Consider the following 13,672-nt stretch of genomic DNA (forward strand, 5'->3'; position numbering starts at 1 on the left):
GATGTAAAACTATCCACAACGTGACATTGGCAAAATTGTGGCAACACAGCACTGCCATTCATAAAATAAAATTGAATTCCTTAGCACAGAGTACGCTTAATACAAGCAATAACATACATTCTAAATGATAGTATAGAGTTCCTGATAATAATCTGTTCAAAACTTGACTTTGGTAGAATCCGTGTCCGATGGGATCTGGAATTGCTACTAAAGAAAAAGAAGAAGAATATACTGTGTATTGCCTCTATAAAAATTGCAAGAAATGTTTTCTTTGTTTTCTTCATAATCTTTTGTGATTAAAAGGGGGATTTAAGGACAATAAATTTTGATTTCTTAAGGTTCTGTGTGTGTGTTCTCATTTATTTTATATGATTTCATATTTCCCGTGAGTTTTTAATTTTAGTTTTAATCTGTGAATATATTAATATCTAAGGAGATGTGGTTTTATTGTAATAACAACCTAATTCAACCAAATCAAATTGTATGTGCTTATTTCTTTTACTTTTCTTATCCTTGAACCTCACTTTTGAATATAGATTTCTTAAATTTAAATTGAATTTATATGAATTGCAGGGAACATGATCTTATTAAAATACTTAAGGAAATTACCTGAAACCTGTTTTGTTTTGATTATCCTAGCCATGTAGAAGTTTCCATAGACAAAAAGCTTCTTGTATATCACTACATAATATGAAACAGTCACTTTCCCTGTTCCTATGTATGCTTAAATATTTAAACTACGCAATGGATTTGGTGGGTTTTTTGTAATAGATAGATTGATTCAAGAGGAAGGTTCATATGTATAATAACATCTATTAAACTGCTCCGAATTTAACGCGTGCGAAGCCGCGGGAAAAAATTAGTGATTCAATAAAACAGACATATTTTCTATAGTCGCAATAGATTTTGTAGAATATCATATATCTGTAATATTTTTGTGGTATTTCAAAATATCAATTAATCAATTCAATACCAAAGAAACCCACCACGGTAATGAAGTAAAATAAAACTCACTTTGTAATATTTGATAATAAATTTTTATTTGATCATTAATACAATAACTTAATCTATAATAATTTACAAGTACAATCGTTTTTTCGTGACATTCAAAAAAACAACTTTAAGCACCTTTATTTTAATCATAATATACAAACCCTGAAAAAACATTTTTACTTCAAATAGTAGTAAAAGTTGAACGAATCTTGTTAACTATAACATCACCGATTCGAAAATCTTTCAAACTGAAGAATCGGTAGGCCCGAGTTTTTTAATAAAATCGAGTTTACAAGAGAGTAAAACCTTCCATAATCAATTTCTTAATGTGCTTACAAATTTTTATAGCACTTAATATGATGTTTTCACTATAATATAATATTATAATTATTATATTTAAATGCAGTCTGGTTTTCGCGCCATTTTGTAATTCAAGAGTAACACTGTGATCTGGGCCTTAGATTAGTCGAAAAACGGTTTAAAAAAAAGTTAACCAAAAAAATCATCTATCATTTAAATCTTTCTATTATGCAGAGTAAATATGTATTAATATTCGTTTTTAAGAAGAATAAATTTCATTCGAAAATTACTGACAGTTTTTTTTAATGTTCCAAAATTGAACCATTTGAACGAATAACGTAATTCTAAATCTGTGACAATTCAAATGAAAATATCAACACTACTTCTATTTATATATTTCTTTATTATTCTGTGCTTTTTTTTTTTCATTATGTTCCACATACCAACCTTTTTTGAAATAATCGAATTTAATAATTGAATAACAAAATTGACTTTTTTGAAATAATTGAATAACAAAATTGACATAGAAAAGTCTGGATATAGGAGGCTAGAGACCAAGATAGACTACTTAATCAGAATCATTATGATGCGCACTTGAATCACTTTGAAAGTTATAAATTCCGATAGATGGCGCTTTATTAAAAATGTGATCAGCTGTTACTTCAAAAACTCTCACATCACGCGAGCGACAGCTAGTATTTATTAAAGGACGCTTTATGATAGACTAGCAGCGCCTCGCGTTTCCACCCGCGTAAGTTACATTCCGCTATATTCCGTAGGAATATCGGGATAAAAAGTTGTCTATATGTTATTCTAGTTGTCCAGTTATCAACATGTTCAGGAGTTACTTACGTGAAAGAGTAACAAACATCCATCCATACTTACAAGCATTCGCGTTTATAATATTAGTAGGACATATCTGTAGTCTATACTATCATATGTTCAACGTTAAGGCCCCTAGATGAAGCAGATTTTAAGCAAAAAAAAAAACCGGTGATAAATTGAAATTTTACGAATTACCCCATAAATACATAGGCGATTTATTTAACTCCAAGGCCCGTTCACTAAAACTTCTTTTAGAAAACACTTAAAAATCCACTAATTTAGTTCAGTCTCTGGTCCGCAGTCCCCATATCGAAGTGCGCCTAGCCCCCACTGTGGGGCGAGCGATCGCGCTGCAATTATAACAATACATTAAGCATTTATCAAGATACAAAGGACACAATCAATCAATAAGACACATCTATATAATATATATGCTAGCTGCGCCCCGCGATTCCACCCGCATAAGTCCGTATCCCGTTGGAATATCGGGATAAAAGTTGCCTATTTGTTATTCCAGTTGTCCAGCTGTCTACGTACCACATATCATTGCAATCGCTTCAGATGTTTTTGCGTGAAAGAGCAACAAACACACACACATCCTGACAAACTTTCGCATTTATAATATTAGTAGGAAGTAGGATAGGGGGTGGAGTAGGTGAGTTGGGTGTTTTTGGAAGGGGTGGGGGGTAGGTGACTTGGGTGTTTATTTTTTCAGTCGGGTGCGTCACCTGAACATGAACTGGTTGATCTGTATGGCCGGCAGCGCGGCCCGCAGCGCGCTGAGCGACGCGGCCGGCAGCATCCCCCACACCTCCAGGTACTGCAGCGCCGTCATGCCGCTCAGCTTGCTGCAACGTGACGAGGCCTCATGTTATTAATACTAACTGTCGATCCGCCCCGGCTTCGCTTATGGTATATAAAGCCTATAGCCTTCAGCAATAAATGGGCTATCGAACACTTAAAGAATTTTTCATATCGGACCAGTAGTTCCTGAGAGCAGTGCGTTCAAACGAACAAACAAACAAACTCTTCATTTTTATAATATTAGTATAGATAGATAGATTTTTAGCGTTTTAGAAAATAAAGACTTTAACTGATTTAAAACGCGATTTTTTCATTATATTGTTTAACTTGACGTTTCGAACACTTTAGTGGAAAGAGTTTAATATCTAATGTAGTAATACTATATTAGCTTTCTAGCTAGCTAGTTAGCCCATAATTTTCAAACAGATGAACCGATTATGACTTCGTCAACTCGAAAGTCGGTTTCGGCGGTCCAGCTGTTCTGTAACCTGCTTTCTCTTAGAACGCGTCGTCCCTAGCCAGTTAGCCCATAACTACCAACTTCATGAACCGATTTTGACAGCACTTCGTAGTCGTATATCCGGGAGCGAAGAGATTGACAGTCAGAGAGAGAGAGAGAGATTGAAAGTGTGGGAGAGAGAGAGAGAGAGAGAGAGAGAGAGAGAGTGAAAGTGTGGGAGAGAGTGAAAGTGTGTGAGAGTGAGTGTGTGTGTGTGTGAGAGAGTGAGAGTGTGTGAGAGAGAGGGAGAGAGAGTCACGTGAGAGCGTGCGGCGGCAGCAGGTAGCAGCGGCTGAGCGCGAGGTGCTCGAGGCGCGCGAGCGGCAGCAGCGCGCGCAGCGCCGCGCGGCCCAGCTGCGCGCAGTCCGACAGGTCCAGCTCCACCAGCCGGCCGCAGCGCGCCGCCAGCTGCGCGCAGCCTGCGCACGTCGCGTGGACATTGTTTATTTCAATACGAAAATCGTTTCAACTTGGGTTAAGATATATTTGTAACAAAAACACACACACACACCCACACAAGTATATATAGACATACTAGACGCTCGTCCCGGCTCCGCCCGGATATCAAGATTCCTGTTTTATCCCAAGGGAGCATTTAATCGGCATAAAAAGTACCCTATCACCCAAATCAGAGCTCATACCCTGTCTGTATACCAAATTTCATCAAAATCCGTTCAGTAGTTTCTCTACAGCTTCATAATCAAGTATATAGAGAACAAGTCGGAACAACCCTGTCTCTATACTATCTCTATAATTTCATCAAAATCCGTTCAGTAGTTTCTCAACAGCTTTATAAATTTAATTTTTAGTTTTATAGCATTGAAATGCTTTATAAATGAGAAATTTTGAAAGAAATTGATTTTCTATTCTTTCAAAATTTCTCATTTATAAAGCCTTTCAATGCTATAAAACTAAAAATTAAATTTAACAAAGGCCGCGTTCCATCGATACAATATTGTAATCATTGAAATAATGTTTCGTATTGGTTGTGATGGTTCTTAATCATCTCAATAGATGGCGTGAGGTGCCCCTTAGGCACATGAAACCGAAAGAGTAGAAGAAATTCGATTACTGTGGCAGGATCACGGGTGGCCGAGAGGCTAGGCGTTGCTACGGTTAGGCAAGAAACGCAGGTTCGAATCCTGCCTCGTGATCAAATTTTTTCTATTCTTTCAAAATTTCTCAACAGCTTTATAATTAAGTATATATAAAGATATATATCCCCAAACCGCAGTTTCTCCTATAAATACTCACAGTCGTCACTCATGATCCTAGCTCCACTCAGATTTAGCCGTTGCAGCTTCGTTGGCAAGCAATTAACTAGAATGTTCAACGCCTCTTCGTTTAAATTGCACCAAGATATGTTCAGCGATTGAAGGCTGGAAGGGGAACAAACATGTATTTTAATTATATTATAATGTATATAAACATGAGCTTATTCATTTATTTATTCAGGTAAACATACATAAACATAAAATAATACAACAAAAAAATGACATAATGGACAACCAAAAAGGTTTTTCAACTGAGAAAAAAGACAATAGGTTCCTATTTCGACTGTATTTGATTAAGAGAGAAAAACATGTTTTTATGGACAAACAAACAAACAAACATATAAATGAGAAAAAATATATCAAACAAACATATAAATGAGAAAAGAAATAACAGAGGTTAAATAAGTAGGTCTAATATGGAGGTTGTGTCTGGGTGCAAAGATTTTGATGTGATTCTTCCCCGGTGCGTGCTGGCCCTATTCGTGTCGAAGCGAGCTCGACTCTCACATTAGAGGTTATTCCTTTCTTTCTTAGCTTTATTTCACACTAGACGTTCGTCCCGGCTCCGCCCGAATGTCAAGAGTTCTGTTTTAAAAGTGGATAAAGTGTCCTATCACCCAAGTCAGCTCATGCCCTATCTGTATACAAAATTTCATCAAAATCCGTTCAATAGTTCCAGCGTTATTGGCGGACAAACATACAAACATGTGTTGTCTTAATTTTATTGTTTTATTTAAATTGCAATTACGTGGAGTTCAATAAATGGTTCTTTCTTTCTTTCGAACAAACAAACAAACTTTCACATTTATAATATAAGTATGATTAAAAACTAGGGCTTACCCAGTACATCCATGGAGCAAACTCTTCAGACCCTCGGGTGTGATGCCCTGGGCCATTGTTAGATTCAGGGTTTCCAAACTCGAGCACCGACCTGGAAAATCAATGTTAAAACATAAATTAACAATTTTCTGGCTGTGGGAAAAAGTTTGTAAGGATGAAGGAACACATCACAAACTTTCGCATTTATAATATTAGTAGGATAGGATTTTTAATTGAAAACTCAGAATTGTATAACATTAATACACCATATATTCTGAATATGGGATAGTAATCCCATAATCCCATCAGAATCCCACTCACCAATCAACGCCATTATCTCATCATCGAGCTGCAAGCTCTCCAAGCTAAGTTTCCTCAGTGCTGGACAGTTCTCCAACAGCTTGGCCAGCGTCTGTCTGGATATAGAGCTCATGCTGAGGTCTAAGTATTGTATTCTAGTCGCTGTCACGGTGGTGGGGTGCCAATCTCCGATCTGGAATGATTGATTGATTGGTGTGATTGATGGTTGATTGTTAATGTTTATGATTGGTTATTGGGGGTGCCAATCGCCGATCTGGAATGATTGATTCATTGGTGTGATTGATGGTTGATTGTTAATGTTTATGATTGGTTATTGGGGGTGCCAATCGCCGATCTGGAATGATTGATTCATTGGTGTGATTGATGGTTGATTGTTAATGTTTATGATTGGTTATTTTCTGTGTTAGTAATTCTTAGAAGGGTTGGTTTAAAAATTACAGCAAGCAATTGATTATTATTGTGTTTGATTGATAACTTTATGTAATTTTGATATACATATTTGTTGGAGTAATACATTGTAACTATTTAATGTTTAGTTTTATAGCATTGAAATGCTTTATGAATGAGAAATTTTGAAAGAATAGAAAAAATTAATTGCGAGCTGTGATTCGAACCCGCGTTTTTTGCTAATCCGTATCAAATAAATTTTCTTTTATTCTTTAAAAATTTTTCACATTGTAACAATGATAAAATATTTTGGTTTTTTATTTATCTAGTATAAAAAATATGAATAGGTTTCTAAGAGTCGCAGCATAGTTTAAACATTTTGTAGAATATTTAAAATTAGTAATTTTCTAACGATTTTAAGGACATCTAAGGACGATTCAGATTAACAATTGGAATGCGAGCGAAGACGGGGGCTGATGCTAGTTATATATGGAAATATTTGTAACAACACCAGCACCAGCTTTCAAATAAAGAAGATTCATAAAAATCGGCTAATCCAGTAAAAAGGCATAACAACAACAAAAATATACAGCCAAATTGAAAACTTCTTTTTTGAAGTCGGTTGATAAACATATGATCACACTTACTTCAGAACTAGCCAGTCGTAATATAATAGGTTTCCTACACAATATCCTGCCTAGGGCGTCTTTGGCTAATGTCTTATTGCCTAGATCTAGTCTTTGCCAAAGTGTCTCGTCGCAGGCGACCCTGTACCATCTGAAAATATATACATTTTATTTATAAATGTTTAGGATACTTTTACAAAGTATATATTATAAGAATCAATTATTAATTTAACATTAACAATACACATTATACATTCACTCATCCATTACAAAGAAAAATAAAGTTATTATTGGCATTGTTTAAATCTATACCAATATCATAAAGCTGAAGAGTTTTTTGGTTTGTTTGAATGCTCTCATCTCAGGAACTACTGGTCCAATTTGAAAAATTTATTTCAGTGCTAGATAGACCATTTATTGAGGAAGGCTATATATGTATATTATAAATCCTACTATCCTACTAATATCCTACTATCCTACTTCCTACTAATCCTACTAATATTATAAATGCGAAAGTTTGTAAGGATGTGTGTGTGTGTGTGTGTGTGTTTGTTGCTCTGTCACGCAAAAACAACTGAACCGATTGCAATGAAATTTGGTACGTAGACATCTGGACAACTGGAATAACATATAGGCAACGTTTTATCCCGATATTCCTATGGGATACGGACTTACGCGGGTGAAACCGCGGGGCGCAGCTAGTACCGCAATAAACGTTTAAGTGTGTGTGTGTGTGTGTGTGTGTGTGTGTGTGTGTGTGTGTGTGTGTGTGTGTGTGTGTGTGTGTGTGTGTGTGTGTGTAGTGATACACTCACCGTTTGCACACAGTCATACAGTGCGCCAGAGTCCGCTTAGGCAGCCACTTGAACACGCTGAGTATCATCTCGTCGGAGAGCAGCGTGAAGGTGTCAGCCCCGTTGGGCTCGAACTTCTCCTTCCTGGCGAGTATCTCTTGCTCTTCGAGGCCCAGACCTGAGGATGGGAGGGAAGCGGCCGTGTCGGTGTGAGATTGTAAGAAATTACAATATCCTACTAATATGCTGTAAACGGTGAAGGAAAACATCGTGAGGATTATGGCCTGGACCCTCATAGGAGGCCTGTGTCCCAGCAGTGGGCACATGTATGGGCTGATGATGATGACTTATATTATAAATGCGGAAGTTTGTATGTGTAAGTTTGTTACTCTTTCACCCGTCCCAGCTCATTCCTATCTTTGTGTCATCAATCCTTTCCTTATCCCTTACCCCATAAAGCGGGCAGTACATCGCAGAGGCACTTCCTCTGCTCTGTTCATGGACAGTGATGATCGTTCACCACCTGGTGAACTACCAGCTCAGCTGGCCGCTGTGACATAAAAGAACTCACGTGTACTAGCACTCCCCTTGGTCCCACTGCTAGCCGTGTACGCCCCATACCCCCCATAGATCTGGGCCAGGGGGGTGTCCTCGTCTATGTGATACTCCTGTGTGAATGACGTTTCGAGCACATCTTGCAGAGGTTTCGCTGGAAATATAGAAATTTATTTATTAAAAACCATAATGATGGAATGTTTGGGGATTATGACCTTCCCACGGGGAACGAAATGTGAAAGAAAGAAAGAAAGGAAGAACAAAAGGAAGGAAGAAAGAACGAAAGAAAGAACCATTTATTTTAACACACAAAGAATGTGGTGGCCAGTGGAGGAAGGAAGGTGGGATTCCTCCGTCGAGAGAAAGAGGATCCCCGCCCAGTCTACACGACTGGCCGGTAAGGGCCCGATTGAATGATATTAGAAAGTTGTAAATATAGTCTGTAGCGAAAACATTTCACTTGCGCGATTCAGAATACCATTATATACCAGAATAACACATGAGATATATAGAAATACTCAATTTTATACAATTTTAAACTGACTTTCTTGAAAATGAAGGTTTTTAAATGGCATGCTTCTTTTTGGGTTAGACAACTCAGACTTTTTGACTGGGTGAACCAGTATTGATGATTCCTTTGTTAGTCTGAATTTGGTGCCTTGTATATGGTGCCATTTATATTTGGTTTAGTTTTGACAATGTCTTTCTTTTATATATACTATAAAGCTGAAGAGTTTGTTTGTTTGAATGCACTAATCTCAGCAATTACTGGTTCGATTTGAAATATTCTTTCAATGTTAGACAGCCCATTTATTAAGGAAGGCTATGGGCTATATATGTACCACGGACGAAGCCGGGGCGGACTGCTACTAATTAATAATCATGGACAGATCTGTGTGAACGCAAATCAATATTTCACAAGAGTCAAGAACACTGAAACGAATTTTTTTTTTTATGTCATAGCGGGCAACGTGGTTCATTGGGCATAGTGGTTCGCCGGATGGTAAGCGATCACCAACGCCCATAAACATTCGCAAAAGTAGTACCTCTGCGAATGCGCTGCCCGCTTTTATGGGGGAAAAGGAAAGGATTAACGACTGGAAGGAAGGAATGGACTAGGACGGGTGAGGAAACCCTCCGGCTCCCCCACTCACCGTACGAAACACAGTGGCATGCCACTATTTCACGCCGGTTTTCTGTGAGGGTGTGGTACTTCCCCGGTGCGAGCTGGCCCAATTCGTGCCGAAGCGTGCTCGACTCCCACAAACATGACGTACATACGAATGATATATTTCGAACAAAATTAAACATGGAAACTTAGATCTTACCTTTCTCAGAGCTCCTAGGACTGGTCTTCGAAGGGCCTGGGCTAGGGCTACATCTGGTTTTGGGTATTTTGGGGCTGTACCTACATCGCGGTGAGGTCACACTGTTTATATTTGGATTAACGTTCTCTATGTCGTGTTTGCGCTTTAGTGATTTTGTCTGGAAAAAGAAAATTGTTTTTTGGCATCGTAGAGAAGATAATCAATCAATCAATCAATCAAGAAGAACAATTTATAGCAATGTTATTTATATGAAATTCATTTTGAGACAATGTACACGCTTTTATAATAAAACTAGCTGCGCCCCGCGGTTCCACCCGCGTAAATCCGTATCCCGTTGGAGTATCGGGATAAAAAGTTACCTATATGTTATTCCAGTTGTCCAGCTGAAATTTGGTACGTAGACAGTTGGACAACTGGAATAACATGTAGGGAACTTTTTATTCCGATATTCCTACAGGATACAGACTAACGCGTACTTCAAAATCGATAAGTCGTCGTTCGAGACCGGGCGAGCCTACAGGAAATAAATTGACTTTTAAATTTATCTGCACATGTGGATAACATCACCACTGCTTAAATACGGTAAAGGAAAACATCATGAGGAAACCGGCATATCCAAGAATCAAAAGTTCGACGACATGTGACATCTGCCAACCAGCACTTGGCCAGCGTGCTGGATTACAGCCTGAACCCTCATAGGAGGCCTGTGTCCCAGCAGTGGGAACATATATGGGCTGATGATGACGATGTGTTCATACAAAAAGTCTAAGTCTATCAATGGTTTCATCAGCATAATGATAAATTGGCCATGTTTTGTGAATACTTACAGCAGTAACAGCATCACACGGTGTTTCAGAGTCATCTTGTTCTAACACACTGACACCCATCTCTTGTAATACCTGAAGTAATAAGACTAATATTATAAATTAAAAGTGAATGTTTCTCGCTTGGATGTTTGTCTGACAATCATGCTAAAACTATTGAACAAATTTTTATGAAATTTGCTATGCAGACAGGGTATGAATTGACTTGGGTGATAGGATACTTTTTATCTCGATTACATGCTCCCTTGGGATGAAACAGGAATCTTGATATCTGATATTTGAATAAATTAATGTAAGTACTGTAGAAAAGTGAAGTTTTTGAAAGAACAGAAAAAAATTTGATTGAGATGATTAAGAACCATCACAACCAATACAAAACAAATTTAATGATTGCAATATTGTATCAATGGAATGTGACCTTTGTTAAATTCAATTCATCATTGAAATCCTACTAATATTATTAATGCGAAAGTTTGTAAGGATGTGTGTGTGTTTGTTGCTCTTTCACACAAAGACTACTCAACGAATTGCAATAAAATTTGGTACATAGACAGCTGGACAACTGGAATAATATATATGCAACTTTTCACCTCGATATTCTTACGGGATACGAACTAACGCGAGTGGAACCGTGGGGCGCAGCTTGTGCTTTATTAATGAGAAATTTTGGAATGGAAAAAAAATACATTTATAAACTTTTAAGTCTGAGGTTCTAACCACTAGCCCACATATTTTTAATGCTGCATAAACCAATACAGTAGTATTGGTTTATACAGCAGCTTATTATAACAATATAGTTTTCAAAATAGATAACAGAATTCCTCCATAGTTACAGTTCTCTACATAATCTCCATGGCAAATTATGGATTCTAAGTTAATCTTAATGGATTGAATACAGCAGTTTTTGTGCAATGTACAAGTCAATATATACAGATTGAAAAACCTAAGGGCAAATATTGCTTGTACTCTATCAGTGATAACTTGAGAGTTATTTACAGAGAATAAAATTGCATAAAAATGTTATAATACTTTTTATGCGATTATGCAGTTACCATAAATAAAAGGGACTTTAATATGGTTTTAAATATTAATTTATGAAACTAAAGACCAAGCAAATTGTGAAATGCAGATGATGTATATTACATGATTACCTCTTGGCTATATTTTAAGTTATAAGTAAGGGATATATATATAGAACTTTGATTTAAAGTAATTACACTCATGTCAAGCTTCAATTACTTCCGAAATGTTACCGTTATGTCTCCGATTTCAGCTATTGCGTTGAATTCACGTGTTTTTTTAAACTTAGAATTAACTGTGATTTCTTCACTAATTATTCGTGGATGATGTTAAAAACCTCATCTATTTCTGACTTGAATGTGCACGAAAAATGAGAAGACATAACCAAAAATGGTATGGTAGAAAAATATCGTATATTTTAAGAAAAACTTACTTCTGTATCAGTTTTACGGTCCATCATGCTCCAGCTTTTGCGCGCCGACGAGTCTAAACGCATACGCTTCCTAAAACCAAGCGATTTCCTTAGTAACTCACGGTAAAATTATTTTAATAATAAATGACACGTTAAAATATTTTCGCGCCTTTCAACTTTGGCGCTCAAAATCAGCTGTCAGCAACAAGTGAAATGCAGCACTGATTTTATGAATGAATTCGTATCCTCACCGCGGACTTTCAACTTCGTCTATTGCTGACAATGCTTGGCAATCTTCTGTATCAACACTAGCATTCATTATTATGTTAAAATATATTATTTTACGACTTATTAATCGTACAACATCACTGCAACACAAAAATAAATACCTACTATTTTATCACATAGACTATAGAAATTAAATGACAAGAAAACTAATAGATTATAGACCATAAAACTATCGGAAGTGAGCTATAATGCTGCCATATACTGGAATATATTTTTTAAAATGATTATGTTATTTCAATAGCTTGTCCTTTAAAAATTAATCTAATAAACATTATGAGTAATTGAAAATAATTTACTATTTATCTAAAAAAAAGATTATATGTGAATTTTTGTCTTTTTTCATTATTGCAATCATCCTCTTGTACTCTTTCACTCGAAAGTGGCCAATCAGGTATTAGTATTTTCATATCCTGTATCTATTGGTCTAAAATATCGTCAGATATCCACGCAGAAAAAAACTGTCAACAAGAAAATTTCGCATTTCAAAACATAACAAAGGCGTCCGTGAAAACGTTCGTCCGGTTCGTGTATACGCAGCTACTACGCAAAAGTTCTCGAAATTTTTATTTCAAGTGAAAATTTCTTAGAAAAAGTTAATTTTGAGTAAAGTGCATCGATAGAAGGCGAGAATGGCCGCTCGGAAGCTGAATACCCTCGAAGATTTGAGTGGTAAGTGGAATCTGTATACAAACAATGGTCGTCCAGTCTATGACTAACGCTTTTTTCTTGTTTTCGATCAAGGATATCGAGTTAACGCTGTTTACAAATCTATTTATAGCGTCGATAAGTGAAAATGGACGTTTTGTTTTCAATTGCGCAGTTTTATTAGAATTTCACAACATATGGTCTTTGTTTACGTCCTTGGGCTTAGGTATTCGCACGTAGGCATTAGACACTCATTGACTTGCGTGGAAATGTCGAGGTCACGGAGTTGAATAGATATTATAGATAAAATTGTAACGCAGTTTGGGCATGAGACATTCGATCAAACGATGTAAACATGATACGTTCTTGCGTCTCATGTTTGCCTAGTACAGCCGATGTTTTTGCAACATCAGATCATATGGTGAAAGTAAAAAATTGGTTGGAAATATTGTTTTTCTGTTTCAAACACTCGCATAACAACATTAATTACTTAACCACACATATAAACAAAGTAATAAATTTTTAATTGTAGGTGTGTGCAACTAATGGCAAAAAAAATCATAAAAAACGAATTGATTTAAATAAAGAATTTTAACATATTTGACTGTATCCATCCTTATAACATGTTTTATGTGATTATTTAAAAGTATATAAATAATACAATATTTATTTTTTGAACTAAAATAATACGCATAGCTCTCTTTGATGAGAATAGAAGTGATTGTCACAAAAGAAATGAGTTTTAATTGAAAGTTCTAAAGCTTGTTTTTATTGTTCAATTCAAGGGGACTTTTAATTAATAGTAAATTTCTTTCAATTTAACTTATTGTACATATTTAATATTTTTATTCAATGGCAATATAATAGATACACAAATTTGTGGATTTGTGTTAAATATTCTCAAAATCTTTTTTTTTTCTCTCTCTCTTATTTGTTATATTTATAAATTACAATCTTT

At 36.2% G+C, this 13,672-nt stretch overlaps 1 protein-coding gene across 2 annotated transcripts; it reads right to left on the bottom strand.

The window, feature by feature from the left end:
* Window positions 1-2,321: 2,321 nt before the first annotated feature.
* Window positions 2,322-12,178, bottom strand: LOC119839245 (S-phase kinase-associated protein 2-like). 2 transcript variants are annotated; one of them, XM_038365465.1, is made up of 13 exons: window positions 12,033-12,178; window positions 11,803-11,872; window positions 10,353-10,424; window positions 9,526-9,682; window positions 8,214-8,351; window positions 7,664-7,820; window positions 6,870-6,999; window positions 5,836-6,007; window positions 5,536-5,626; window positions 4,676-4,800; window positions 3,681-3,840; window positions 2,847-2,966; window positions 2,322-2,468 (listed from the first exon to the last, which is right to left on the bottom strand). In XM_038365465.1, the coding sequence occupies exons 1-13, from the start codon at window positions 12,098-12,100 to the stop codon at window positions 2,402-2,404; spliced, it is 1,527 nt and encodes a 508-aa protein (XP_038221393.1). In that variant the 5' UTR covers window positions 12,101-12,178; the 3' UTR covers window positions 2,322-2,401. The 2 variants fall into 2 exon arrangements, with proteins under 2 accessions (XP_038221393.1, XP_038221394.1); XM_038365466.1 differs by lacking the exon at window positions 12,033-12,178 and having other exon boundaries at window positions 10,353-10,438.
* Window positions 12,179-13,672: the final 1,494 nt, after the last annotated feature.

Source organism: Zerene cesonia, unplaced genomic scaffold (assembly GCF_012273895.1).
Source record: "Zerene cesonia ecotype Mississippi unplaced genomic scaffold, Zerene_cesonia_1.1 Zces_u010, whole genome shotgun sequence".
In the NCBI taxonomy this organism is placed as follows: domain Eukaryota; kingdom Metazoa; phylum Arthropoda; class Insecta; order Lepidoptera; family Pieridae; genus Zerene; species Zerene cesonia.